At 34.4% G+C, this 26,844-nt stretch overlaps 1 protein-coding gene across 7 annotated transcripts in view; it reads right to left on the bottom strand.

Annotated features, from left to right (window-relative positions):
* TIC110 (translocon at the inner envelope membrane of chloroplasts 110) overlaps window positions 1–18,177 on the bottom strand; it is a 30,073-nt gene extending 11,896 nt beyond the window's left edge. The window contains exons 1-9 of one of the 7 annotated variants that reach the window (XR_016044121.1): window positions 18,074–18,172; window positions 16,052–16,605; window positions 15,841–15,900; window positions 14,989–15,112; window positions 14,470–14,538; window positions 14,254–14,352; window positions 13,734–13,800; window positions 11,945–12,009; window positions 11,726–11,820 (exon numbers count right to left, since the gene is read on the bottom strand). Coding sequence is in view for 6 of the 7 variants with exons in the window: in XM_006846932.4 (XP_006846995.1) it covers window positions 11,726–11,820; window positions 11,945–12,009; window positions 13,734–13,800; window positions 14,254–14,352; window positions 14,470–14,538; window positions 14,989–15,112; window positions 15,841–15,900; window positions 16,052–16,557 (1,085 nt within the window). In the remaining variant the exon portion in view is untranslated. Of the gene's footprint in view, window positions 1–11,725; window positions 11,821–11,944; window positions 12,010–13,733; window positions 13,801–14,253; window positions 14,358–14,469; window positions 14,539–14,988; window positions 15,113–15,840; window positions 15,901–16,051; window positions 16,606–17,955 lie in introns of all 7 variants that reach the window. The other 6 variants (XM_006846932.4, XM_088851558.1, XM_088851559.1 and 3 more) reach the window with 6 other exon arrangements.
* Between the last annotated feature and the right edge of the window lie 8,667 nt (window positions 18,178–26,844).

The raw sequence follows: 26,844 nt of genomic DNA, 5'->3' as shown, positions 1-26,844 counted from the left end.
TTCTCTGTAGCCTTAACCAATCCAAATCTGTTAAAAGTCCTAACTCTAAACCTAAAAACTCAAGGTTTTGATATGGACCTTGGTTCTCAAAACTTAGCATTTGTTTATAGGATCTATTATAAAGTAATGAATACTTTATGCCCAAATGCCAGACAAATGGACTTAAAAAACAAACTATATTTTTCCAGACAAATATGGACAAATCAAATTTAGTCATACCCAAACCAGTGGCATAGTCTCAGGTAAGACAACCAGAGTGTTGGGTTTTACAATCTGAAACTCAGATTAAAGTTCTTGAAAATAAATAGAATACATTGACGGAGAAATAGAAATCCGTTTTCCATCTTCAAGAAGGACTACACTAAGGATTGATAATTCAAATATTAAAGATCCTCCTAGAAGTCAACCTCTTCAGTTCCACAATCTGAATATGAAAGAATACCCACTCATAGGAGAACTATTATTGAAAGACTCAATAGAACTCCAAACCAAGTTCAACAACCAGTCTACAGAGTAGACATTCCATAATCTTTTGAATTAGGAGAACCGACACATTCTGATCTTGATTTTGATATATGTGTGGTACAGAAGGAAGAAGAATTTAAAATTGATAAAGAATGGATCAAAAAGGATTTCTTCTCTGAAGAAAATAGACAAATAAGAGAATGGTTCTTCAAAGAGATTAAAGAACCTCTTTGGGATGCCTTCCATTTAAAATTTAACAGGTTCCTGATAAAACATAAGGCAAATGTCAAATTCTTTAAATGGTTAAAATACATAGCTACAGACAATGAAATAAAAATTCCAAAATTTGAAATATATACAGTTGAAAAATCTTTTCAAACTTTTCAAACCACGAAAGGAGAGACAATTGAGTCCATTCATCCCCCTGAGACTAGCATACAACTTAAGGGAGAAAGTTCGGGGAGAAAATTGAAGTTAAAGCCTCACCCTTTAAAATAGGACCTAAAGAAGCTGACCATAATATGGCCAAGCTTGAAGGAATACCACATATTATTGAACAAAATAATTATACAAATGTTTTCCTCCAAATAATAGGAAAGCATGCTACAAGAATAAAAAATGCAGTCAATAATTTAAGACCAACTGCAGAAGATAAAAAAATTGGTAAGCAAAAAGAGGTTGTTCTGTTTAAACCTCCTCCAACTATTGAGATAGGAAAGTTTAGCTTACAAAGAATAAAGAAAAAAGAAGACAATAGGGAATTAGTCGATGAATTGGTTAAAAGATTGGAAAAATTAAAAATCAATGAAAGGGAGAAAGGTCAATCTTCTAAAGCCAAAGAAGGAGATGTTCAAGTCCTACAAAAGGAACCTGACCAAGAAATTTCTGATATAGAGAAAGCTTTTAAAACAGAAAGCTTAGAAGTTAATAGAATTGATTATGGAAGAAAAATTAGACCAGTATCTCAAACCAAAATGTACTATCCTAGACCAATCCTCGTAGATCTTCAAATAAAAGAAGACCTAATTTCTACCTCGGTCTCCTATTCAGAGAAATCCATAGCAAACTGGAATATAGACGGCATGGCTGAAAATCAAATCTTAGATCTTATGAAACACATGACTAGGTATGTCACTGCCTGCAAGGCGAGTGGAAATCAAGACCATGAGATGGCCAAGGCCATAATATGTGGATTTACAGGATGGTTAAGAGGTTGGTGGGATTTTCATATGGATGAAGTATCAAAAAATCAAATATTGAATGCCTCAAAACAATGGCTAGTCAAGAATGAAACTAGCCAAGACAATATAATTAAAGAAGGAAATGCAATCAATACACTAATATATACAATCACCCTCCATTTTGTAGGAAGCACTACTTTGTTGACAGCAAGATCTGAAGATTTGTTATCAAATCTAAGATGTCCTACACTCTCTCATTATAAATGGTATAAAGATGTATTTTTCTCAAGATTACTATCAAGAGAAGATAGTAAATCTAACCAATGGAAAGAAAAGTTTGTAGCTGGACTACCACACCTTTTTGCAGAAAAGGTGAAAAGAAGGCTTAAAAATAAGCATGGTGGAATTATTTTTTATTCTCTGTATGCCCTAGGAGAACTATCAGCCGAAATCTGTGCTGAAGGTCTAGCATTATGTACAAACTTAAAGCTTCGAAGGCAATTGGAAAAATAGAGAATAACGAGGAGAAAGGAGTTATGAGATTTCTGTGAACAGTTTGCTTATAATACCCCACCCCTTTCAAAACCCTTTCGTAAAGAAAAGCATAAAAATTTCAGAAAGAAAAACTTTAAACAATCTTCAAAGAAAAGAGAAAAATTTTCCAGGAAATTTTTACAAGACAAACCATCCTTTAAAAGTAAAGGAAAAAGAAAAATTCATGTTTGTTATAATTGTGGCAAAGTAGGCCATTACAAAAATAAATGTTGAGTTAAAAAAAATTAACTCTTTAGAAATAGATAATAGTCTTAAAACCCAATTATTTGAGATACTCCAAATAAAAGAATAAACTTCTGATTCTTCTGATTCAAAAAATGAAATGTTAATTGAAAAAATCAATGATGATGAAGATATCATCATTAGTAGTTCTGATTCAAACTCTGATGATGAAAATAATCCAAAAGAAGAAAATTGCCAATGTAATTTTTACAAGGCAGTCATTGATATGAATGGATTAAGTATCAACACTCTTACAAAAGAAGAAGATCTGATTATAGATCTTATCGACAAAATAACAGAACCAGAGGCTAAAAGGGAAGCCTTAGTTCAATATATCAACATGTCCAAAACTTCATCTGAAAAGGCAAGATCTTCTCTTGTTCCGACAAAAGAAGATTATAGTTTTCATGATATCCTTAGGAGAGTGCAAAACAAAACCCAGGTTGATAGAGAACCCTCAATCTCTAAATTAAAACATGAGATAAATGAGGTAAGAAACGAGTTAATAACTCTAAAAACAAGGGTTCAAATCCTAGAATTAACCCAGAAACCTCCTAAAGAAGAAATTGAAGATGAAAACATAGAATTAGAATTCGATAATCTGGTAACTGAATATGATATTCCTTTACCACCCGAAGTGGAGGATACCCTTCCTAAAACAAAGGAAGGATCTGAGACCTCTAAATCTAATATGAATATGTTAGAAAATGTGCAAAATTGCAAGTTTGTAAACCTGGTCGACAAAATAATAACCCAAAAATGGTTTACTAACATCAAAATTATAGTACAAAAGGAATACAGTTTTTAAACTACTGCCCTAATAGACTCAGGAGCTTACCTGAATTGCATAAATGAAGGGTTAGTACCAACAAAATACTTGAGCAAAACTACCCAAGTACTAAATACTGTCGATGGTAGTAAAATGCTTATTAATTACAAGTTATCAGATGCTGTAGTATGCAATAATGGTGCTTGTTTCAAATTCCCCTTCATAATGGTAAAAGGTTTAAGTCAACCTGTTATTCTAGGAACCCCCTTTTTAAACATGTTCTATCAAATTAAAATTGATGACACAGGGATAGAAGCTAATATTGAAGGACATAAGGTTAAATTCACCTTTATTGACAAACCTAGAGTCCATGAGATTAATAATATCAGGGATAAGATTTCTTCTAAAGAAAAATTTCTTTACCATCTAAAAGAAGAAATAAAATATAAAAATATAGAAGAAAAATTACTACTTCCCAAGATACAAAATAAAATTAAATCTCTAAAAATAGTTATTGAAAAGAACATATGCCCCAATATCCCTAATGCTTTCTGCGATAGAAAACAACATATTGTTGAACTTCCTTATGAACCGGGTTTTCGAGAGGAAAAAATTCCTACCAAAGCAAGGCCTATTCAAATGAACAATAGGCTACTTAAGATCTGTAAAAAGGAAATAAAAGAATTACTAGACAAAAAGCTTATAAAAAAAAGTTCATCACCCTGGAGTTGCTCAGCCTTTTATGTTGAAAAGGCCTCAAAAATAGAAAAGAGGAACTCCTAGGTTAGTTATAAATTATAAACCACTCAACAAAGTTCTTAGATGGATCAGATATCCGATCCCAAATAAAAGAGACCTTCTGGATAGACTGGCTAACGCCTGTATCTTCTCAAAATTTGATCTCAAATCAAGTTACTGGCAAATCCAAATTGTTGAAAAGGACAAATACAAAACTGCTTTTAATGTCCCATTTGGACAATTTGAATGGAATGTCATGCCCTTTGGATTAAAAAATGCACCATTAGAATTTCAAAATATCATGAATGAAATTTTTAATCCATATACTAAATTTATGATTGTTTATATTGATGATGTACTTGTTTTCTCAAAATCTATTGATCAACATTGGAAACATTTAAGTACATTTATAAAAGCAATAAAGAATGCTGGCTTAGTAGTTTCAGCAAAAAAGATAAATCTATGCCAAACAAAAATAAGATTTTTAGGACAATATTTTTCAAGGAAAAATCATTCCCATTGATAAAGCAATAGAACTCGCATCTAAATTTCCAGATGTAATAAAAGGAAAAACTGAATTACAAAGATTCCTTGGATGTTTAAATTATATTTCTGATTTCTATAAAGATCTGGCCCTGGATGCAAAACCTTTATTTCAAAGACTAAAAAAGCATCCTCCAGAATGGACTAATGAACATATTAAGGTGGTCAAAAAGATTAAAATAAAAGCTAAAGAATTACCATGTTTAGCCCTATCCAGTCCTACAGCGTTTAAAAAAGTAGAAACAGACGCCTCAGAACAAGGACTTGGTGCTGTATTAAAACAGAAAACCAATAATCAAGAGCAATTGGTCCGGTTTACTTCTAAAACTTGGAACCCTGCCCAACAAAATTACTCAACAGTAAAAAAGGAGATACTTGCTATTGTCCATGCTATCACAAAATTCCAGAGTGATCTGCTTAACCAATCATTCTTTATACGAACTGACTATAAAGCAGCCAAGGATATTCTTCAAAAAGATGTAAAAAATCATGTTTCAAAACAAATCTTTGTAAGATGGCAAGGTATTTTCTCTGCTTTTGAATTTACTATAGAACATATTAATGGTAATACTAATTATTTGCCTAACTTTTTAACACGATAATTTTTACAGGAAAGGCAGAAAGAAACAACAAAAGCGATCGATGGAAATAATCCCTAGCCCGGGGAAAACCCTGGCATCACCATCAACATCAAACGCTTTAATAAGAACGCAAATACAAGATATTGATATAACTCCCCTTCAAACACCAATAAGTACTCAAACTCCTAGTACTAAAACCACAAATTTAGAAACAACATATATTCCTTTGTTGATTATAAAAAATGACCACCAGTCAAAAAACCCGACTAAATAGCTGCCATATATTTAAGGCAACATATGCATCCTAATATGAATGAAAGATGCAGGGAATGGTATGAAAATATCCTTATGGAAACAGATTCGGTATTTATAGTACACCATTACCGAAACAATGATACAAAAATAACATACTCCTAATTCCAAATCAAAAAGGTTATTTCTTACCAAGAATGGGGACTAAATCCTTTAAAACCAATCACCAATACGAAAGGATTTAAAATCAAATCCTATCACTACTTCGAATATATAAAAGCTTGGGATGAAGTTTTTGCATACCAGAATACAAAAAATTCACATAGCTGGCATGTTCAATTTAAATTAACTGAGCCAAATGAGTTTCCCAAAGCTGGCATGTTCAATTTAAATTAACTGAGCCAAATGAGTTTCCCAATTGGTTTAAAAATTGGTTCTCTATATGGGGATCATCAAGCCAAATTCAACTTACGAATCTACAAATTTCATAGAGAAAATTCTCTGATTACAATAGTCAAAGTCTTAAAAGAGACTATCATATATATTTTATGACCTTATATCAGGTCCCGTGGATTTTAAAATGGGATTATCAAATTTTAGAAGATCATATGGATAGGTGGGATTATATTCCCGAATTAAAGAGACAAATATACATCAAATGGTGGGACAGTTATAAAAATGAATCCCTCAGTCCAGACAAAATAAAAATGAAACTTATACCTTCAATTTCATCTCAAAAAGAAAAAATGGAAATAGCAGAATATGTTGCAATATTACAGCAACAAAACCCTAAACTATCTAAAGAAGAGCTTAAAAGAAAGCTCTTTAATGCTATAGAAGACAATGAAAAAATGTCTACCTCTACTCAGAGTGATGAACAAGAAGACTACAGTCCAATGAACGGCGATGACTGTGCAGGCATTGAATTTTCTTCAAAGTAAAGAAAATTCACCGAGGGACTTGGACGACTCCACCTATATCTAGGACATGTGTCCCTTCACCGACAGAACCGACTTTCTACTATAGCCACCACCGACAGAATCTACTTTTTACTGTAGCCACTACAAAAAGCTGACTAAAGCAGATAAGCATCTTGTAAAAGATTGTCGGTGCGAATTTCAAAGATATTTCAAATCCGCCTAATTCCTCTGGCTATAAGAAGAAGAAACCCTCTCCCATTTGTCATAGGGAGTTTGAGCCTGAAAGAGCTGAGTTGTTTACCTCCGACTTGTAATATCCTTTTGTCCTTTTAAGTCCATTTGTCTGGCATTTGGGCATAAAATATTCATTACTTTATAACAGATCCTATAAACAAATGCTAAGTTTTGAGAACCAGGGTCCATATCAAAACCTTGAGTTTTTAGGTTTAAAGTTAGGACTTTTAATTTATTTGGATCGTTTAAGGCTACAAAGAAATTTGGAAAACAATTAAAGTATATTGGGCCATTACAGAGACTAGATTTGACTATTCCTAATAAAGAATCAGTGAATCTTTTGTGTCGGCTATCTCTTAAACAGAGTAGAACAGAATTATTTAATCTCGTTCTTGTCAATGGTTTGACAGCTATTTGAACTAATCCAATATGCAAATATTTATAATCTTTCTTTTTATGATCTTCGATCATTCTTTCTGAAATTAATTGAAATTTGTCTTGAGTTTCCATAACATAAAAACTTTTCTCAATTGTTTTTATGGAAAAACTACTTTTGAAATCAAAAGTCCCCTTCTTATAAACATATGTTATAGGTACTTTTGGTATATTCCAATTTTGGATTTGTTTTTCTATATTATCTATTATAACTTCTTCTCTATTATTAACACAAAGTGTATTATTAGTAATCGTTGATCAATTAGATAATGATCTGATGAAATTTGTCATTTTAGTTCGAGTCAACTGGAAACAGTCCCTACATTTTCTTGGCTCTTCCTGGCCTTAGTGATTTTTGGGTCACAGCAACTTTGAACTAATTTTGCCGATTTCTCAGACTCTTACCTAAAAGTTCAATCTTCTATTGATAGTAGAGTTAAACCACTGTAGAGTAACGAGGCTCTGATACCATTTCATTCCCGATCTGGACGGCAGTAACCCCGAACCCGGCTCAGGCAGCCAACAAAGGTACCTATCAAAACCAACAGGGTCCCAGCACACAGGTAACCCTACACTAGTGGGCGGAGAGTCTTGCTTCGGCCAACCACACCCAAAGGTCACAAGCGAGAGTTCCCACTAGTGTCATGCTTGATCTGCTCAGGGCAATGGCTCTGATACCATAACTAAGCAGAAACATATGAGAATCATAAACTTAAACTATAAACAAATACAACATGAACAAGCTTTAGATATATAAGCACAACTGAATAACTATAAAACTTACAGTTCCCAGATACAGAGGCTCGACGAGAATATGCAACAACAAGACTTTAACTGCAAATCTTAACTGCTTGAACTCCAAGTGGAATCACACATATACTTAAGTATTTTTCAATGATATGTGGTATTCCTTCAAGCTTGGCCATATTATGGTCAGCTTCTTTAGGTCTTATTTTAAAGGGTGAGGCTTTAACTTCAATTTTCTCCCCGAACCTTTCTCCCTTAAGTTGTAAGCTAGTCTCAAGGGGATGAATAGACTCAATTGTCTCTCCTTTCGTGGTTTGAAAAGTCTAAAAAGATTTTTCAACTATAATTATTTTAAATTTTGGAATTTTTATTCTATATAGATATATATATATATCACACCCCATCTGGATGACGTCATACCCTGTTAATGACCAAAATTCCCTTATTAAAAAAAAGCTCCAGATACAAAATAAGGGTATAGAAGTGTCCAAAATTGTTGTGTACAATGATAAATTACTCCATAGTGTGAGCACCCTAACATAACCTTGTATACGTATATATATATATATATATATATAGGAAAAGTCTTCCCAACGCCTATAGGAGAAAATGAACAACGATTTCACCTACTCTCGTCACTGTCCAAAGTTCATCGCACGGTCACGATTGTCTGATAGATTTTCATTTTGTATTTTTTTCTCCAAATCAGAATGATCTGAAATTTAAAGTATACACCTTAGTGAGGCACACTTAATAAAAATATAAAACAAAAAATTCGTGAAAAAAATTGATCAAAATACCCCTAAAACTTTTTGTGGGTATTTTGGTTAATTTATTTCATGTAAAATATTTTTTTGATATTTTTCATAGATTCGCCTATTTTTGATGAACACACGCTCCGAATTTCAGATCATTCCGATTTGTAGAAAAAAATGAAAAATGAAACACTACCGAACAATCGTGGTGGTGCGATGAACTTTGGACGGTGAAGAGAGTAGGCGAAATCACTGTTCATTTTCGCCTATAGGTGTTTTGTAGTATCTTCCATATATATATATATATATATATATATATTTTTATTTTTATTTTTTTTTTATTTTGTTGAAAGCACATTGATGTATATATATTGAGATTAAATAATGAAATGTTCAAGACAGAAAACCATTTTCTTAAACCTGTGCGTGTTTGCACAAGGAGGTAGCACGGTCTAAGACTGTGTACGATCTTGGACTGTATCATTTGGTATCAGAGAGAGGTCCTAGTATGCCTCAAAAGCTTCAGTACGTACATGGGATGGAAGAAAAAAAAAAAGTCTTGAGGAAGTAGTGTAGCAACATTTGGTGTTGTTGTCCAAGATACGTGAGACCCTGGAGCGGCTAGCATCTTCAATGCTAAAAGATGTTGCAGATCAATCAGCCGTTCAGTCATAGCGAGAGGACCGAGATAAAGGCATAACATGGAGGAATACCTCACACCGGAAAGGGTAGAACCCTGATCCAAGCCCCAATAAACCTGCCAAGATTTTCCAAAATTTAGCGGTGATGATACAACCGGGTGGATCTATCACGCGGAGCAATTCTTCAAACTCCAAAATACACCAGAGGAACAAAAGATTCTCTTAGCATCCTTCCACATGGAAAGAGATGCAATACAGTGGTATCAGTGGTTGAAAAAACAAAGACAACACAAACATGGGCAGATCTAGTTAAAGCTCTTTGCGTCGGTTTCACGCCCACTGAATACAAAGATTTTGATGCAGCCCTCTCCAAATTAAGACAAATGGGAACATTTTGGGAATATCAAAGTAATTTTGAGCAGCTAGCAAATCGAGTAGACGGGTGGACAGAAAAGGCATTGATAGGCTGCTTTTTTGGGGGCCTAAAGGAAGAAATTGGGATCGAGGTACAGATATTCCGGCTCACAATTATGACGGCCACATCGGCCTCACGCATATGCAAGAAGAAAAACTACAATGCCCTAGCCTCATAGAAAGAGACCAAATCAACGAGGAGGTTACCGTACCCTTGCCAAAGACTCTAGGGTGGGAACCCCTACAAGTAAGAAACTGACTTGGGCCGAGATGGAGGAGCATCGATATAGGGGTCTCCATTACAGTTGTGATGAGATAGGAGTCTCAAATATAATTGTGATGAAAGGTTTATGCCGGACCACAGGTGTAAGTCCTAGCAAATATTTACGCTGGACAGTGATGCTGGCTAGGGGGGAGATCATCTAGTAGGGTAGATTTCCAGCCTTGAGGACAAGGTTGATTTGAAGCGGGTGGAATGTTAAGAAACCCATAGTTTTAATTAGGAGTAGTTAGTTTCCCATTTGAAGAAGATGTGATAGAGATTTCAATTAAGATTAGGAGTTATTCAATTTGAAGTAGTTTCCTAATTTGAATAGGTTTGTTATTTTGACTTTGATTTAAATTGTACGTGTGAAAGTGCTTAATGTATATTTATTGAGATTGAATAATGAAATGGTAGAGAGAGAGAGAGAACCATTTTCTTAAACATGTGCGTGTTTGCAGAAGGATTGGGCAATTTAAATCAAAGTCAAAATAACAAACCTATTCAAATTAGGAAACCAACTCAAATTGGATAACTCCTAAATCTTAATTGAAATATTCAAATCTTATTAAAATGGGAAACTAACTAGCTACTATTAATTAAAACTAGGGTTTCCTAACACAGAAAACTAACCATCCAACCTATCAGGAGAAAGAAGGAAAAGAAAAAAAATGCTTTCTGAGTTAGTATGCCAATCGCGAGACACATACAGATACAAAAATGGATACAAGTTGGGAACATAGAGAGTCATTCTCCAAAATCCAAGACATGGATACTGATGTAAGCATCCCAACTTACACCCCCCAAAACATGACTCTCAAACCACCAAAAGAGCATTCGAAAACCCAACATCTATTTTTCCAGGTTATCAAAGCCTTTAATGTAATGCCAACAGCAGTATCTGATAGAATAGAAAACAGGGAAACCAACAGTCACACGGTCACAATCAATAAATATCGTAACAAATTTCCAGAAAATGTGAGGTCATTTTAGGGCAGAAGACTAGAACATGAAAAATAAGGCCTGCCATTGTGAAGTATGAAAAGAGGATCTTGAACCCCACTCATAGGAATCCCGATTCCTGCTGTTAGGGATTCCAATCCCGACCTTAACATACCAAGACAACAACTAATACGATAATTTTCATTGTTTATAGCCAACTAGAAACACAACCATTGCTTGCTTGCTATCAATCATAAGATCTCTATGTTAAAAAGTATACTTAATTCTAGATTATTATACACATTAGGTTAGTACGAGATCCCCAAAAGGTTGGAATCTCGATCCCTAACAATTAGGAATCTCGATCCTTAACATGCGCATTGTACGTATACATGCCCGACCATAGGGATCTTCTAGCATTTTATGATCCCTCGCTCCCAATCCCAATCCCAATCCCGGTACCCTTCTCGCTCCCAATCCCAACAACTATGCTTCGTAGATATTACAATTAACAGTGGAGTGGGAACTGATTTCTTCCAATAATAAGAGGTTAGATTACAGTTTTGCATGGCATTACTTGCCTAAATCTGGTGCATGGTTCAGACTAAACCTCCAGACATATGTAAATCTACATTTCCAGTTGCATTTCTTCTCAGTAACCTTTCTGGTGAAGGTTATGAACCTATATGACTACAAAATTCACAATTTCTTTGAATAACTCATATTTTTCTGAGATAGGAAAGAAAATGGCCAGAAACAAGCACAAAAGAAGACCTAAGATAACAGAATATAGCTTCTAATGCAACAATGATAATGTTGAGTTAAATAAATTTCTAAAAAATGAATCACATAATAAAAAATATCATTCCCTTAGATATGCAAATAAAAACTCGATCAATTGATAAGATTACGGCGCAAAATAGTGGAGAACAAATAAAGCATAAAAAAAACAGTGGAGAACAAATAAATGAAAGAGGCACCTTCTTTTTCTTCATATTAAACAATGGCAAATGCAAGGATAGAATCAAAAGTACAAGCACTAAAGAAGAAAGCTTTTTCGTTGCCTTACTTTGTTCTTGACCTAGACTTCAAGACATCAAGCGCAATTGTAATATTTTCTTCAACCAACTTTCTCGCGTGCTCCCGAAACATATCAGCAGCAACCTGCAACAAAGTTTATTAGCAGAAAGGCTCCTTAAAAAGAAATAAATCCCTTGGTGGTTTCAATAAAATAATGAACAGAAATACAATTTTTAAGGGTTATAAGTAATTTTCAAGGTAAATCGACCTCATCAGATAGGCGATACTGGAGTTGTGCTTCTCTCAAATCAATAAGTTGCATCGCATCAACATCTGAAAACAGAAAAATACTTGACTATTCATATGTACCAGCTAATTGATTCCTTGATGAACGACACACCAGTCAAATTTATAATTAACAATTTAACATTATAAAGAAACTGACTCCATAAATAAAATATCCACGACTTTGATGACAATCTCGAGAATATTGGAAGGTAAACCAACCAACAACACCTCTAATGGGATATAGATACGACACCTATGCAAGGCATTCAGTAGAATAAAACTTAGTTATTAATAACTAAGGAGATAAGCAACATCAAATAAAGGGTATATAAAAAAAGCAAGAGTTCCAGAACTTGGTGATTTGACTTGAGACTCACATGAGTCAAATTGCCTTGTCACCCTGAACAGTATCCTTTTTTTATCACAAAAGCCACTGGAGTAAATGCTTCTCTGCTGTTGTATCATGAGTCTTGATGAAAATTGCCCAAGTCAACTCAAAAGGACTCAGCTCGGAGCAATCGGGAGTCCCAAGAAGCTTCTTTCTAATCATTGCAACATGATTATAAGAAAAGCCAGGCAAGGATCCTTATATCCTTTAGAAAATTAGCTAAATATAACCATACTAAGGTCTCCTCAACATTGTCTAGATTTTCTTTCTGAAGGTGGACCCAAACAAAATTCTGTTAAATGTCATATCGCGATTGAGAATATCTAGAATAGTCTCCCCTACAACACAACTTTCACAACAGGAAATAGATCACGTTGCATGCTTGTAGGACAAAAATCATCAAAAGTGTTTTCTAACAGGTTTGGCAAGCCTTTACCACATGAATACGATGTGCAAGACTGTTTATATTTGATGATCTAATAGACTTTTTATAATGGGGAAGTCTTCTATTAGACTGAAAAGAACACTTATTTACATATTTTAGACCACAGTGAAAAGCTAGAAGATACGAGCACCGTTTCCATAAAGCATATGTTAGGAATCAAAATCCCCAAATGTTAGAATCTCGATCCTGACCTTTTGGGATCCCAATCCCAATGTTTCGGGTGTCTAGCTCCCAACCCTAGGGAGCACATATTTTCTAGGACAATATGTACACTTAAACTAGGGACAACTTTATTTATAGTAGACAATCAATGCAATCGTATCAAAAGTATAGTTGCATTGCTAGCCGGCTATAGATAAAGAAAATCATCAGTTTCGTCGTTACTTTGGTCTTTGAGGTTGGAATCGAGATCCCTAACAGTCTGGTTCGAGATACCAAATTTAAAATCAATATCCCTTTCCAAGACATCAGAGCAAGATTCCTCAGCAGCATCGACGCCTATGTCGGGAGACCCCAAACAACTATATAAACAACCACCTTTCCACCTAATTTTACCATTTCCCAATTTCCTTTTAATTAGTGTTTATAATTAAATATGAAATTCCTGGAACACACAAATTGATAAAGATTTCTCATCACTAGGGAAAACCCAAATGCCAGAAAATGCAAAATTGAACCATGATTATTTGATGCAAAAGTGAACCACGATTAGTTCACCTTCCTACAATATCAACGTAAGATTGACTATGGAAAGTCCAGAATCTTCCATGCTATCTATCATCACAATTTATTTTTTTTAAAACAATTAACCTTCCAAGTAACTATTAAACTGAATACAGTAAAAAAATATAGCATACCAACTAAATAAAGATTGGCACATCAGCCTCCTAAGAAACGAAATATAGCAAAACTTAAGAATCAAAATCAATTTCTTACCTCTTCCAACTGAATTCAGCTTCAAAGCATACAGCCTTTGGGCGTTGTCCCGAATAGCCACTTCAACCTAATGAACAAATTACAAAGGAGATCAAGGCAACCACAAACAATTCAAAAGGCGACAAAACTGTATAAATTTAGATGACTGTTATAATTCAACTCCCTAGGTAGTGTCTCTCATTGCAGAAAACATACTTCTAAACTATTACATACATGAAATGAACATTACTTGCCCAGAACAAATAGCACTCCATCATTTTACTGTAATCATGTAAGCAAAAAAATGTGACTTTTCAATTCCTTACCTACTTAACTTCAAGTAAAGAAGGTTTTGCTTACTAGAGAAGATGCATTGCACAACAAAATGACATGCATGAATGCATGGTTGCATGCATTCATACATGTGCCTGTAGGAATACAAACACAGGCACAAGTGTTTATCTGTGATTGTGAGAGCGATAACCTTCATTTGTTTAAGCAAATATTTATTAATGACTTGCAGCCAGAACTGCTCAAATACCTGAGCATCAGTGATTTTGAAAACTCGCTTCCATGGCAGAAGAAACGTTGATGCTTCTCCAAACACAAGTGTTGAGACATAAACTAGCTTCTGAAATGCCTGCACTGGAAATTCGCAAGTAATGGTCAAGATTCACCAGATAGTCTAGTCTTTATTTCTAGAAGAGAATATTGTAATATAGTAGAACCCATATATTAGAAGAGAAAAGACACCTACTCGACGCTGTTCTATGTCAGCATCACGATCCCCAGTTTCAAGCCTTTGCCTAAATATGTGCCTTCCAATCTACCCATACACAGGCAAACATTTAGTAAGTACAAATAATCTTCAACAAAACATGCCTGCAGAATCATGCATACATGTACAGAATGTATAATTCACACCATAGTTCAGGCCAAGGAAACACATCTATAGTGTAGATAGAAATATCTTACGATCTTCCCATTGTCCATTGGGCCATCACCATCCATGAAGAAAATTTATAGCGAAGAAAAAACAGAGGACCAATTATAACAACACATGATCCCAACGATAGGTCCCACTCTACATCATTGTTCATCCTTTTAGTGGATAAAGATAGCCCCAGGGAATACTGACTTTCCATAGTCAATAGGATTATCATATACTTAGATATAATTAACAATTAACAATGCAATAACCTATGTTTAATCACATGTCAATTAAATAATGACTAGTCACCACAAATAAATAAACAACAAAGGCTAGCTACCATACCTCCATATGCACAGAAGCTGCATCTGGGTCCTCAATGCCAAGAGAATTTTTGAACTGGATAATCGAATCCACTTCATCACCTCTCAGATTCTCACCTCCAGGGGGAAGGACGGAAGAGACAAACCTGCATGCACAGAGAAGGAAGTAAAAATCAAAATAAAAACTCAGAAACTTGGAGAGGAATAGCCACACTTGCTACAGATTGCCAATTACTCCAAGTACACGCATTTAACATTCAGATAGCCAAAAAATGCACAAATCATATTGTGCAAATTAGGAGAAAGTCCCAAACTGGCTGGTTAATAAAAAGGCAGAAAGCAGTAGTCATTAAAACCATAGAAAACTTTTCCTTCTCACAAGGACTAATTGAGGCCACAAGAACTAAAATACCAATTCAGAATATCATCTTCATCACAATTGTCAAAAGATATAGGAGGCCCAAATGTCATATACCTGATATTTTTAAAAATTGATGTTTGTGTTAGATGCAGATTCCATAAAAATAACAATGCACAAAAATCATCAAGGATGGAGGGCATTTATTATGTCTGATCACCACAAAATGTCTCTCATATATGATAATGACCCTCTAACATACCATACAGATGACCAGTTCACTAACAGGTCATATACAATCCTAAGTCCATAACAGTACCCTTGGAAAGAACAATTCAAGCTATTGTGGTCGAGTGGGTCATTGAGTATCATTTTGCCAACCAATAAACATCAAACAATGGATTCATGACTTCAGTGGCCGAAAACTAATGATGAAGCACTCCAGGGCCAAAGACATGGGTAGATTGCTACTAAGATAAGCATCTGAATAAATAATATCAAATTAATTTGAATTACCGGCTGTACAAATCACAAAGCTCTGCATTAAAGGCCTCATTCTGTCTGCTCACTCCATATCTGAAAATTTGAATCCCAATTACCCGCATTAACAACAATAAAAGAAAATGCAGGAACACTGAGGGCATCAAAGAAAACAAATAACGAGTCTCAAATCAGTATGAGATACAAAACCCAAAAAAAAATTAAATAAATAAATAAATAAACTTGCCTATTAGCAATTTCATCAACAGCTTCCTTCTCCAAAGACCTTGGGTCCCCACTTCTCACAACCATGTTATGCAAATTAGCGGCAGCGACATCAGGAACACAAGAATTCAATGCATAAGCCACAGCACCACCAGCTGCTCCTAGAGCAACAGCACCTCCTATAGCAGCAGCTCGAGTACCCTTAACTTTCATCCCCAACCCGTAACCCGAAGCCAATGCACCGGCTACTATAACAACTGAACTCACATATCTCACTGATGAAGGCATGCTATCCACTAGCTTTTGAACCCCTGAAATCTCCTTCTCACCTCCGAATATATCAGCTTTGATTGGGGTTTTCCCCATACTCTCTGACCCTTCAACATCATTACGAAACACCGCAATTTTAAGTCTGCGTTTTCTTGTGACGCGAAGCGAGACAGGTTTTGGTCTCTGGAGCTTTGGGGGGTTGAAAGGACAGAGAAATGAAGTGGGGGAAGATTTGGGAAGAAGGAGAGAAAGGTCCATCGGTGGAGCTCCCAAGGGTTATAACCCACTTCTATTCAGTTCTGCACTCTGCAGCACAAATTACAAGGATGGGAAATGGTTACTGCTTTTTCTGAAAAAAAATTATATATGTATGATACAAGATAATGCCACTATTTAAACAATATGGCACGTAAACACCATATTCTGAGTACTAATTAACAACTAAAATGATGTGTTTAAAAATCAAATAATAGATCAAGAAAACCAAATTTATGTTTAGCATTCATTTCTCAAAAAGGGACCAAAAAAAATAAATCCAAATAACAGAACAACAAAGCCCAAGAAAAGATGGATTTCCCCCAAAAATACAAGTCAAATGCTACAAGATAAACTCGTACAGACATATATAACTCCGAAATTACCTCAAGAGAAAAGTTGTTTCCATCAAAAAAGGGACACTTAAAAAACAGCAAACCAATATATCTGCTGTACTTCATGAACATCAAGGAGGAAACATAATTTCTCCATTCTACTTCATGAACCAAAAGAGTATGTATCCCATTCCACCCATTTCATTTATGGTTCCTCACTAGACAAAAGACCCATCATAGAAAACTAAATTCCAGAAAGGAAACCCAAAATCGGTCAATTATTCATGACCAACACAATTTCTCCATTCTACTTTGTGAACCAATAGATTATGTATCCCATTCCACCCATTTCATTTACGGTTCCTCATTAGATAAAAGACCCATCATAGAAAACTAAATTCCGTAAAGGAAACCCAAAAATGTAACCAAAATTGGTTAATTATTCATGACCATCCTCCTCATGGTGTCATCTCTGTATATATACCGAAAGGCACCAAAAAGGTGAGAATGTTTCTTCTTAACACGAGGATAATTGAATAAACCATATGAAGATAAAATCTCGAAATTGGGGTGCAAAGTAAGTATCCTCATACCATTTAATCATCATCCTCCCCACTTCCTATCAGCTGAAGGCATGCTAATAACGTAACTAGGAACCGAAAAACACCAAAAAATATAAGAAATGAAAATAATGAATAACCATTCTATCTCTTTCCTACCCATCCTCTGCATTTTTAAGTAGTGGAAGTAAAGAAAACTAGAGAAAACCAAAAACCTCAGAAAAAGAAAAGTACTTCAGAGCAGGCAAAAATTATCTACAAATGGAAATAGCACGTACTCTAACACCATACCAAGCAATTTCACAAGCTCGCATATACATAATCATCAAAAAATAAGAGAGAGAAACTACAAGACTAGAGAGAGAAAGAAACAGGGCGATTTCCAGGTATGTATTATGAGCTTCTTATCTATCTTGTCTAATGAAATATTTTCCTTTCCAGGAAACAGAAAGTAAAACACTAAAATGTAGAGAGAGAGTGTGTGTGTTGTGTTGCACAATCCTCACATTCTTCTCTTTAATAAATCGTTTTCGCAGAAAAAGTGAAGAAATGAGAACAAAAACCCTAAACTGTGGATTGCTATACTATCGGATTTACAGTCAGGGAGAGTGGAGAGCACACGACCTCTGTTAGAAGCTCCTTGTTTTTCTGGATAGAAGAAATAATATACCTGCAACAAATGCAACAAATGAATAGGTTTGAGTACAAGAAAAGGATGGGGCTTCTATGTATTGGCCGACCCATATGTACACATACGGCCCCCACTAAAATTCATTTTAAGTTTTTTTTTTTTTTTTTTTTTCTTTTCAAGATTCATCATATGAGCCAATGTTCGCAAAATCGAACCAGAACCGTTAACCGGTTTTGGGGCTGGGAGCGGTTTGAATCGGACTAACCGGGGGCGGTTAACCGTTTTAACCGGTCCAGTAGTTCTGTTTTTTTAAAAAAAATGGGTAAAAAATTATAAAAAAAATTAAAAAAAATAGAAAAACTTAGATTAAGTGTATACTATTATATTACATACATTTATCTTACAAAAAAATTGAAACAAATTTTTATATAAATTAATATTTGAATACTATGAAGATAAGCAAGAGAATTTAGAATTTGACATTAATTCAATTAATGAAGTTACAAAGTCCAACTAACAATGCTAGTAGTAATGAGAGTGGCGAGGGGGATCATGATATTGTTGTATTTCACTATCAAGATTTACGGAGCGAAAAATCTGAGTAAGGTTTGGTGGAGTCTGTAATACTGCAATTGTGCCCCCTCGCCAGTCATGAATATTTCTTGTGGTACCCCCTTGGCCAAAGTCCCTTAGACTCGTCTAACCTTCATGCTCTCCCCCACCTTTTTCTGTGTTACCCCCACTCTATTTTGTGTTACCCACACCCTGTTCTGTGTTACCTCCACCCTGTTCTATGTTACCCCACCCTGTTCTGTGTTATAGCCCTCAGCATCTTCAATATTGTCATCATTACGGTGATGGCTACGGCTTCGTCTCTCCCTTATTGAGTAACTCCTATGCCTCAATGCCTGGACTTCTCCTCGAGCCAATCTCATTAAATCTTCACGTTCATCAGGCACCGCATCATGTTGCGCCCCTTCATATTCCTGGATGACTGGTTCTTGCCAATTGTTTTCCATTGTCCCATCTGTTTCAACATCCTGTGCCTCATATTCATCCTGTGTATAATCGTCATCTATGTCCATTGTTATGTCTCCTTCATTGGATTATGCAACATTCACATTATCATCCATATCGGCAACTGCCCCACTAAGAAAATCTTGGTTTAGTAGTGGGGTCCTTAGTGACACCCACTCATAGGCGAGGTCCCTCTGGAAGATGTAATCAAAGTTGATCGGCGTGTAGTCTGTGAGGGTCCTCCTTATATGTTTATTTATCAATTTCAAATTATAATGAACGTACACCAAGTTGTGCAGCGTCTATGTCTTTAATTTATTCCGCCTCGAGGCGTGTATCCACTGAAATGAAGAGACGTGCAATTGAAGCTTGAAACACAGGTTTGACTCAAAATTTTAATGGCAATCTTTTGCAATTGCTTTGTTCGAATTCCATGTATCATCCACCATTGTGCTGACACAGACAAACATAAAAATACTTAACAACAGAAAATAAATTGATTTAAAAAAAACCATAAAAAGTAGTGTACTAAACTAATGCAAGTTTTAACTTAAAACTAATCTAGGCGCAATTTTACAGCTGCTTTTTTGGCATGTTGTATTCAAATTTCCCATTTTTTTCCATGTACATGATAAGCTAAAAATAACAAGATGCATATATAAGAAATTACTACTACATAGAAATGCAATTCATTATTGTAAATTGAAATTTTATTATATACACTTTTTTATTAAGGTTTACCTGTTGCATACACTGCATCTGAGTTTCAAGATCAAGTTTAAGCCTGTAGATGCAGTTTCTTACCCCCGCTATGATATCTGCATCATCTAAAGTGGCATTGGAGTACAATTTTTGTGGATCAAGAAAGAACCATGCACATGGTTTGTTATATTATTAATTACGATAACTTTTCTCAGAGTTGAGAAAGAGTCATGAATTACGATAGTGAATTATAAATTACCTGTTGCATGGATATCTTAGTACAGTTGGTCTCTCCACCTACGATCAACAATCTCCAATATCTCTTCATTCTATATGTTTTTCTCAAATATAACTTCCCTTGCACGTCTCATTACATCGAACAGAAACCCTATTGCGGGTTTATCATCAAAGTCACTTAACCTCAACACCTGTACCAAAGGTTCAGTTACAGAAACAACATGGTTACATCGAGCCTAGAACCTCCGATCGAGAAAGGTAGTTTCAACCTGCCTTCCAAGTTGACTCATTGCTGCCGTATCAGCCTGCCATTTATTAGACCATAGCATTGACCTCAATTCTTTCTTGTTTACCAATATCGATTGTATCGTAAAGAACGTTGTAGCGAATCTAGTAATGGACTCCCTGACAATTTCTCGCATACAATGCTCCCTCATTAAAGCATGAAGATACATGTGATTGTATATATAAACCTTGTAATCAACTTGCTCTTCAAAATAAAGTATTTAACCCTCTTCAGCTTCCCTATTTCCTTGAGCATCAAATTAATACAATGGGCAGCACAAGGAGTCCAATAAAGATTGAGTCTTCTCTCCATTAGCAACAAGCCTACTTTTTTGTAATTCGCAGCATTATTAGTCACCACTTGGACTACATTTTCAGGCCCAACCTCATCTACAATTTTGTTTAGATGTGCGCATATCAGTCTCCCAGTATGTCTCTTTCTTAATAAATCAATGCTAAAGTGGTAAACAATGCTCCTAGGGCAACCTATTAAAAAATTGACCAGATACCTATGGGACTTGTCCTTCCAACCATCAGTCATGATGGTCACTCCTGTACCTGGCCAGTAGACCTTGAACTGTGCCATATGCTTATCAACATCATGAACAGCAACTTCTAAGCTCTTTCGCAGTTGGACCTCTAACACCTGGCCCTACCTCAGCTATAGAAGCTACCATTTGTGGGTAGAAGTCTGAGCTTGCAGAATTAAATGGCAGTGCATTAGCATATCAAAACATGCTAATCATATTTCTCGCTTTTTCTATTAATACACCTGCTGACGGAAATTTTAATTTTTTTTGATGATATTGTGACTTGTGGGGATCAAGTCTAAAGGGTTCGCGGGTCATTGATAACACATCTATGGGTTCATGTCGTTGAGTAGTAGATGGCCGACTATAAGAGGATGGGCGACTAGAGAAACTACGTCTCAATCTACTAGCTGTAGATCTAAGCAATGAAGGCCCACATCCTCCCATACCCGCTACTACATGTTCTTGAGGATAACGGCTACTGAATGCATCATCCCTTCTCCCATACATCTCTTGAATTTACATTTGTCTATAATTAAGCTCTTGAATACTGGCAATCCTAGCTCGTTCCATTTGTGCCTCAAATTCTACCTCTTGATCATCTTCCTCATCTATTGGACTTTCGTATCCCTTCCCTATCTCCTCTGCATCCCTTTCTCTCTGTATTTTTTTATATTTTCCTTCTGTGATTATTTTTATTATTTGTTGTTTTATTTCTAGTAGCACTTCTTTACAACCGGTGATATTACCTTTTACCCAAGCAAGATATTCTTTTAGGCGATAAATACCACCACCCATTTCCTTGTTACAAAAATTACATCTAACTATTCCTTTGTCATTCACTTTTGTACCATACTGCCATGTCACATCTTCCCTTCTCATTTTATTATTTTCTTGTAAATTTTCCTAAAAATAAAAGTTCATTACAAAATATTTATTTGGGAAAATCACCTACCAAGGGGACCTTGTAAGCATGGATATTTAAGCCTTACTTTCTCATGAAAATGAAAAAGTTACAATAACATCCAATAGAAAAAATATATATATAATTAAGATGGCCATGAATCACCATGCTATTCAACTAATATTTCTCAAAAAAAACATGCATATATGCTTCTAGAACATGAAAGCTGAAAAAGCCATGCATGAGGGAAATGCATTAAGAAATGTGGTGAAATATGTTTTCTAGAGGGCTAAGGTCAAGTAAATCCTGCAGTAGGGAATATGAACAAAAATAAGTGCCCCAACCTTTCCCAAAGCACATGGTATACAATGAAATTGAATAAGAGCATCAACCTATTAAACAAAAAGTAATCCATTTAAATATACCTCAATTCCTGATGAGCAGTTTGCATTTCATGTGATAGTGATCCTTACCATGAATATATATTCAGAGTAAAAAGTATTTCTCAAAAGGTTCTAAATGAAGGCATCTGAAGGGAAAAATACATCCACTTTCCAAAAGTGAAATTTAATACACTCTTTGCTATAAGTTTAAACTATAAAGCATGCATTGCTCCAAGGAGTTTTACAAGCTAGTACAATAGATCAATTATGTATGTTGATCAAAACTGAAGATCTGATAAGATATGCTGACAAAAATTGAAACCTTTATAAAAACGGGCATTAAACACAATTAAAGTATATCGATTTTTCATAATATTGCTGCACACATAAAGATATAAAATCTTAATTGCTGCATACATAAAAATATAAAATCTTAAGACTTTATGACACAATTGCATCATGAAGTATAGCCAATAGGTAGTTAGATACTTAAAGAATACTTGAAATACTGAGTGTTTTTTGAATCAAAATGACTCCACAAAATCAAATCATTCATAAAAAATGTCTCCCTAAAATTTAAAGAATACTGGGAATACAAATTTTTTTTATTGAATATATATATATATATATATATATATATATATATATATATATATATATATATATATATATATATATATTCTCATATTCATCACAAAAAATATATTTTTATAAATAAATAAATAAATATATATATATATATATATATATATATATATATATATATATATATATATATATATATATATATATATATATATATATATATATATATATAGATAGATAAATACATATATTATATAACATTAAAAACAATCTTCACAAAAAATATCAATTTTATTTTTCATTCAATCAACCCTAAAATCCCTAAAGTCCCCAAAATCGACCTCCAAATTTTTGTTTTTATTTTAAAATTCGTTCATTTATTTTATGCAATCAATAATCTCACACAAATATTGTTTATATATTCCTATATTCATAACAAAAAACATATTTTTATAAATATATAGATTATATAACATTAAAAACAATTCCCACAAAAAAAATATCAATTTTGTTTTTCATTCAATAAACCCTAAAATCCCGAAAATCTCTAAAATCCCCAAAATTGACCTCCAAATTTTTGTTTTTGTTCAAAAATACGTTCATTTATTTTATGCAATCAATAATCTCACACAAATATTGTTTATATATGTTCTCATATTCATCACAAAAAACATATTTTTATAAATATATATATTATAGAACATTAAAAATAATCCTCACAAAAAAAATATCAATTTTATTTTTCTTTCAAAAAACCCTCAAATCCCAAAAATCCCCAAAATGTCCAAAATTGACCTCCAAATTTGTGTTTTTGTTTTAATATTCGTTTCATTTATTTTATGCAATCAATAATCTCACACAAATATAGTGTATATGTATTCTCATATTCATTTCGAAAAACATATTTTTATAAATATATAAATTATATAACATTAAAAACAAAAAAACCCTAAATTCCTAAAATCAAGGTCCAATTTTTTTTTTTTTGTTAAAAAATCATTCTTTTATTTATTGCAATAAATAATACTAATCAAATATTGTCTGAAAAATCCTAAAAAGCTGTAAAATTAAGAAAAAAATTAAAACAAATTGGATTCGGGCTTACCTTGTCTGCTTCAATCTCAAAATTGAGCCATAAATCTCTCCATTTCAATGAAATCAGGAGTCTCGAAACATATGTTTCTCTGTGATCATTAAAATTCCCAACTTTTTATTGTAAAAAACTGGAAAACCAGGCCAAAATCAAAGGAATGGTGGATTTTTCCTAAAAAGCTGAAGAACACCAAAAAATGCACAAAAAATTCACCAAAATCGATCTAATCTTGAAGTTTTTGATTCAATATTGATGGATTTATAGAAGATTTGAAGGTTTAATACAATAATTGAGCAAAAAAAAACAAAAAAACGGCAGTAAAAAACATCTAAAAGCTACATAAAATGGCGGATCGCGGGTTCTGCCCAAATAACGGGTACTGTTACAAATAACGACTGTTATTTTATGTGGTGCCGTTATTTTGTTGTATCGCCTGATATAACACCAAACCGAACTGATTTTGTCAAAAAGTCATTGGTTCAAGGCCAAACCGGCCGGTTTTTTTGTCGAATTTTTGCAGGACGATGTGTTTTTTTACTAGTACACTAAAACCGAACCTAACCGGAATCGCCACCCCATCGATAGCTAGCTAACCGGTCGGTTTCAGTTCCGACTGGCCGGTTTTTCGAACACTGATATGAGCCAAGAGGATGCAAAGAATAATAAATTTTTAAAATTAAAAATATAATTTTTTTAGAAAAAATTACATATATATCTGTTATACCTTCCGTTATTACCAAATACTTTTTGTTATTACTGGAATGTCTGTTTTTTTCACTTTATAACAAATTTTTTTAAAATAAGATGTTTTTACCCTTTTTCAGTTGCTCAACAACCTAAATAGCTGGAATTTCGGTTGTTCAACGACCAAAAATGGCCTCAATAGTTTTATAGTTCATCTTCTCTGCTCTGTATGTATGTGCCCCGAGCCTTTGCTAAATATCATGGCATAGTCACTTGTACCTCTTAAATATTGAAGTACCCATTTGCACCTTCCCAATGAACTTTTTAGGGATTTGTCAGTGACTCAAGACACCAACCAAGTGTGCAATGTTCAGTCTAGTACATACCATGACAAACATTAGGATTCCCACAATATTTGCATATGGCACATTAACCATATTCTCATTTTCATCCATGGTCTTCAAACTTTGCTTGGAAAACAACTTGAAATAAGGAGCTAATGGAGTCTTCACCAGTTTTGCCTTGCTAATGCCAAACATATCAAGCATCTTTTCCACAAAGCTCTATTGTGAAAGTGACGAAGTCCTGCTCCGTCGATCTCTTTGGATTTCAATTCCTAGTATTTGTTTTGCAGGCCTGAGATCTTTTATTTCAAAACTCATGCTCAAAGATTCCTTGCGCTCATCAATCAGAGCTTTATCCTTGCATGCCAAAAACATATTACCAACATACAAGATTAAGATTAAATAAGAATCATCATAAAAAAACTTCATATAAACACGATGGTCATAATCACTCTTTTGGTATTCAAGACTAATCATGATCATCTCCAAAGTCTTATATCAATCAGAGCTTTATCCTTGCATGCCAAAAGCATATTACCAACATACAAGATTAAGATTAAATAAGAACCATCATAAAAAAACTTCATATAAACACGATGGTCATAATCACTCCTTTGGTATCCAAGACTAATCATGATCATGTCCAAAGTCTTATACCATTGTCTTGATGCTTGCTTGAATCCATATATGGATTTTTTCAACTTGCACACTAACATCTCTTTTCCCTTTTCAAGAAATCCTTCCGGTTGTTACATATATACTTCTTCTTCAAGTTCATCATGTAAAAATGTCATTTTTACATCTATTTGTTCAAGTTTCAAATCATGCAATGCAACAAGCTCAAGCACCAACCTAATGGAGTCCAACTTAACAACCGATGCAAAAATTTCAAGAAAGTCGACACCTTCCTTTTGTGCAAATCCATTGCAACTAGCCTTGTCATATACGTTTCCAAACTTCCATCAATCCCTTTCTTGATTTTGAATACTCAATTGCAACTAACCTCTTTCCTACCCTTTGACACCTCTACCAAATTCCAAGTCTCATTCTTCCGAAAAGCCAACATTTCATCGTTCATGGATTTTTTCCAACATATGGAATCATCCCCTTCCATATGTTATTGGTAAGTGCTCAGCTCTTTATTCATAACAATCAAAACATATAGTACTTCGAGATCCACATAGTCCTCAAACCGCTCGGGTGGACGAATTACCCTTGTAGATCTTCTTGGCATGGATGGTGCAACTTATTCATGGGAATCACTTCGTTCACCAACTCACTCTTCTTCATCAATGTCTTCTTCATTGATACTTGTGGGTGCTTCTTTCGGTATCTGACCCTAACTAGATGATGGGACATAAGGTTGAAAATCAATTTCTTGGGTGTCATTATGAGATTATTCTCTTTCTTTAATCTCATTTCCTATACCTCTTTTCATCAAAATGCGTATCTCGGCTTGTAATTATCTTTCAGGCACTTTGATCCCATAACTTGCATCCTTTCACACCTTTGTTATACCCAACAAAAATGTATTTATTTGATTTTGGTTCAAGTTATTTATTTGGCAACTAAGAATTAAAACATAAGCATTACAACAAAAAATCTTTAAATCAGAATAATCACAAGGAGTTCCAGTCCATACATCTTGGGGTGTTTTCTCCCTTAAAGCTGCTAGAGGTGATCGATTTATGAGATAACAAGTTGTCATCACAGCTTCGACCCATAGCTCTTGCTCCAATTCGAGATTGCTCAACATGCTTCTCGTTCGTTCCATCAAAGTGCAATTCATCATTTTCGCAACACCATTATGTTGGGGAGTGTAAACTGTGGTGAAATGCCTCTTGATTCCGTCATCTTTACAAAATTTTGTAAACTCATCGGAACTGTACTCCTTCCCCTTGTCGGTGCAAAGTGTCTTGATGTGGCGTCTCGTACTCTTCTCAACTTTGGTTTTAAAATACTTACAGGCCAAAAATGCATCATTCTTTGATTTAAGAGTG

This window comes from Amborella trichopoda, chromosome 11 (assembly GCF_054954075.1).
Source record: "Amborella trichopoda isolate Santa Cruz 75 chromosome 11, AtrichopodaSantaCruz75HAP2 v2.0, whole genome shotgun sequence".
NCBI lineage: Eukaryota > Viridiplantae > Streptophyta > Magnoliopsida > Amborellales > Amborellaceae > Amborella > Amborella trichopoda.
This window is presented reverse-complemented; position numbering and strand designations above follow the sequence as displayed.